General features: G+C 59.2%; 1 protein-coding gene across 1 annotated transcript in view; it reads right to left on the bottom strand.

Annotated features, from left to right (window-relative positions):
- SCUBE3 (signal peptide, CUB domain and EGF like domain containing 3) overlaps positions 1-4,251 on the bottom strand; it is an 18,568-nt gene that overhangs the window by 13,190 nt on the left and 1,127 nt on the right. The window contains exons 2-4 of the mRNA XM_015560847.1: positions 2,507-2,641; positions 1,523-1,648; positions 1,224-1,340 (exon numbers count right to left, since the gene is read on the bottom strand). Of these exons, the coding sequence (XP_015416333.1) occupies positions 1,224-1,340; positions 1,523-1,648; positions 2,507-2,588 (325 nt within the window). The 5' untranslated portion in view covers positions 2,589-2,641. The remainder of the gene's footprint in view (positions 1-1,223; positions 1,341-1,522; positions 1,649-2,506; positions 2,642-4,251) is intronic.

Genomic DNA, 4,251 nt, shown 5'->3' with positions numbered 1-4,251 from the left:
AGAGTAAGGGGGCCGGTGTTGGAAAGCAGAATTAGATTTATGAGAGAAATGAAAGGAGCTGGTACGATCAGCCTAGAGAAGGCAGCAGGAGGACCTCAAAGGTTCCAGGGTCTTTGAAGAATTAGTTCTGAGGGAACACGGAGCAGGTGAGATTTACTTAGAGGACTTTAGAGCCCTGGGTGCCAGTCTCGGAGCCGGTGCTGCGGGAGACCGTTCACAGCACCATCTGCTCCCGTTCCCGTGCTGGGGAAAGGTGGTGCTGTCTGCAGAGACCGGCGGGCCTCTGGGGTGAGATGGGGGACAGCCTGGCTCTTAGCTGACTGTCATGACTGATGGACAGAGGGGCTGCACGCACAGTTCCCGTCCCCAGCATGTTGTCGCCCGCGAGGGGAACCCTACCCAGGAACACTGTGCCCGCAGGCCGACGCGCCCCTGCCTGGCCCGCTCCTTCCTTCCACTCCTACTCCTCCATCGCCTCTCAGCACCCCGAGAGCACACAGTATCTGGCCTTCACGAAAGACCTACAGACTAGGGCGTTCGGAGTTAGACTCATCCGTGGTACCTGAGGATGGGTGAAGTGAGGCCTAGGAATTCAGGAAGAGGGACCCGGGTGTTAAGAAGGCCCCAAAGCAGGGCAAGAGGATGGAAGGCTGGCATTGAAGTGAGAGGCCAGAGGGAGCCTAGAGGGAGTCTCACTGGAATGTGGTGGAGAGAGAAGGAAGTGGGGGGGCGGAGGGGAGAAAGCTACAGAGGAAAGATTCTGGAGTCAGGAAACCCCACTGTCACTGCAGAGCTGGGTGTTCGGAGAGCATGCTGTCGCCCCCAGCCCCAGTGGGGACAGTGGCTGTGACAGCTCCCGTCTGACACGGGCCAGCAGTGCCTCTGGTCAGGCTAATCCTGCACCGCCCTCCTCTCTCAGCCACAACCCTGACCAGCAGGCGCCCCTGCTGACAATTCCCAGGTTGGCAGTACGTTATCCTGGATGAAGAGGGTGGTGAGGCTCCCGGCGGGGGTGAGTGGAGCCAATGGGTGGGGAGGGGTGGGGCGGTGAGACCTGTCTCTCAGAGCTGCCCCTGTCTCAACCTGGCATCATCCAGTCTTCAACTCACCAGTTGTCCGGCGCCCGGCACGTGGGCTCCATGTGCTCCCCACTCCCCTGGTTCCCCAGGACCCCTCCCCTCCCCCATCACAGGTGGACTGCGTTCTCCCCCGGCCTCACCCACCGATGCATGTCTTCCCGTCGGTATGGAGCACAAACTTCACGTGGCAGCCGCACCGGGGCCCCTGCTCTGTGTCATCGCATGTGTGCTGACAGCCACCGTTACCATAGTTGCACGTCACTGTGCAGAGAGGGCAGGAGGCCTGTTAGCTTGCTTCTCCCTGGGCACCACGGTCTCCAGAACTCAGTCCCTGGCCTTCTTGTCGAGTTGCCTCCCCCATGCTCCTTCCCCCCACTCCCGCTGCTGAGGCCCCACCCCCACCTCACTGTCTCCCTCCTCCCGCCGCCACCCCGGGGCCTCACATTTACAGTCCCGTTGGTTCTTGGTGAGCTCGAAGCCAGGCCGGCATTCACAGGCAATACCCCCTTTGGGTGTCTCCCGGCAAATGTGAGCGCAGCCGTGGTTCTTGTTCATGCAGTTCATTCCTTCTAAAACGGAAGAGCAGCAGGGTGAATGCTCTGTACTTCCGGACGCCGAGGAAGAGGAACTAGAAGGAATAACTGGGGCCCAGGAAATTGGGAGGGTCCCACCGAGACTGCAAGATGGAGAGGAGACGGACTCTCCCTCAGAGGCTCCCTGCCCTGCCCGCAGAGCTCAGAGCCATTCTGACTGACGTACAGGCACTGACACCCAACCTCCAGAAAGCCTGCACGGTCACCTCTCCTTCCAACCTGTGCCAGGTACTGGGTGGATTTAGGAAGGACCCGTATATAAGATAAAATGTAGGACATATATATTTTATATTTTATATGTCCTCAAACAGCTTATAGTCAAACTGGGAAGAAGATTAAGTATCAATGTGGGAGGGAATAACTGGATAACTCCCACATGATTCTATATCTAATAGACAAATATCTAAGCTCCCTCTACATGCAGGGCAGTTTATTGGGTTCTGGGGACACAAAGATGGTTTAGACACAGTCCCTGCCCTCAGAAATGTCACAGTCTAGGGGGGAGGGAGTCTCAGAACAGACAACACACACCCACTAATCCTGCCTGACCCTCCCAGGAATGCGGCATCAGGCATCGGTGAGGCCCTCTCCTAACAGCAGCTTAGAGCTCAGCCACCCACCATTCCTTCATTAGGACACAGAGAATGCCCCACCCTGGCCCCAACTCCAAAGGAATTCCCCCTGATTCTCCCTGCAGAGCCCTCAGGATGTGGTTCGGCTGAGGGACAGGGAAGGAGCCAGTGGAGTTGAGCGGAGGGGAGACCTAGGGGATGCTGGGGGACGCCCCCAAGCAGAGGGGGAGCGCAGGGAGCAGGCCCCCTGGCCAGGGCTGACCTTCGGGCCGCTGGATGCAGGTGTGCTGGTTGTCGCTGAGGAAGAAGCCCTCCCGGCAGCGGCACTCGTAGCTGCCCATCATGTTGACGCAGCTCTGCTGGCAGCCGCCGTTGCCCTCGGCGCACTCGTCCACATCTGTGCGGGACAGTGGTCGGTGAGCGGCGGGGGCGGCCACGGGTGGTGCGCACAGTCTTCAGAGACCAGCACACACACCTGCCCTCCTCCCCGTCCAACACCCAGCCTCAGGCCAGGCCGTTCTCACACTCAGCCCTGCTCCACTCCCGAAGAGCCCACCTAAGAGGGCAGAGCTGGGGGCGAGCAGGTGGGGAGGGGACCTGTGAACACGGCTCCCTTAGGTGAAGAACCTCTCGGAACTGAGTCCGAGGGCAGAAGAGACCGGGAAAGAAGGCAGAGAAGAGGAACAGAGATGAAGGTAAGAGTGGAGGTTGGATGGAGCGAGAAACTGGGGGCAGCCGGTGGTGGTAAGAGCCAGGCAATCAGAGAACCTGGGAAATGGCTCCATGTGCAGAGAGAGCTATGGCCATGGTGCTGAGGTGGGTGAGGTGGGGTGGGGAAGGCAGTGGCCTCAACTCCTTGCAAAGCAGGGACCATAACTGTGGACAGGCCACGCCCCGGTCCTTCTCCCCTCCCCCCATGCCCGGGCTTGCTGCCATATTCCCTAGCCTTTCTCCTATTTTGGTTTAACAAAACAAAGTCTGGAGCTTGGCAGCGGGGGGCGGGAGGAGGGGGGGCAGCAGGAGCTGCCAGGCCACACCCTAGTCACCACCACAAATCACCACCCCCAGGTCTGAGCACCAAGCTTATCCCAGGTCCCCCCACTTCAAGGCCTCGACTCTGTCTCTATGCTCCCTACTTGCCCTCCCAAGCCCAGTTTTCCTTGGCCCAGGAGGCATGAGGGAGATTGGTTCCCAAATGTAGCAGCTGGGATCTGGGCTCCTGAGGGCTTCATCTGTCCCCCTCCCCACCCTCTCAGCTGAGCCTCAAAACCCTGTCCTCTCCCCTCTGGCCAAGGGCCACGGGCCCGGACGCAGTGGGCTCCGGCCTGAGAGGCACTTGTTAGGAAAGCCAAGGAGGGGTCTTTCCTCTGCCTTGTCCCGGTCCCTGCCCCTCTGTCGCTACACTGTGACTCCTCCCGCCCGTCTTCCTGCCCTTGCCCCATCCTACATTCCATCCTTCTTTGCAGCAGTCGCCAACCGGTGGTCCCCGGACCACTGGTGGTCTGTGAGGTCTGAAAGGTTGGGGACCGCTGCTTCTTTGTTCCCTTCTATTCCGACCTTTGCTACTCTGGCCAAGTTCTTTCCCCCCATTCTCAGCGGGGAAACTGAGGCCACCCAGGGCCTGGATGACGTACTCAGGGTTCCCCTAAAAGCCAAAGGTAAGATTGAGACTTTGAGCCCCAACTCTAGTGTTAGTGTTGGACCGTGGCTCTCCCTGGCCCCTTCCCTACCTACTCGTTCCTTTATCTTCTGGTTGATTTTATAAGGAAACAAGACGATAGAATTAGGGCCTAGAGAGGTCAAAGGCAACCAAAGAACCCAGACGCTGATGTTCACAGTCCTGTAGGCAAGTCCCTGTCCTGGTCCCAGCATCGCAGCTCCCCTTTCCCAAGGAGTTCCGGGAAGGGGGGGGGGCGCTCACAGGTGACTGGGCAGACAAGGGAGGCCGTTCTCTGGAAACCACAGTGGTAAGAGGTGGCCAGGGCTGCAGGGAGGGCCCAGCAGGAA

This window comes from Myotis davidii, unplaced genomic scaffold (assembly GCF_000327345.1).
Source record: "Myotis davidii unplaced genomic scaffold, ASM32734v1 scaffold1036, whole genome shotgun sequence".
Lineage (NCBI taxonomy): Eukaryota > Metazoa > Chordata > Mammalia > Chiroptera > Vespertilionidae > Myotis > Myotis davidii.
The sequence above is the reverse complement of the archived record's forward strand: the minus strand, read 5'-3'. Positions and strand labels throughout refer to the sequence as shown.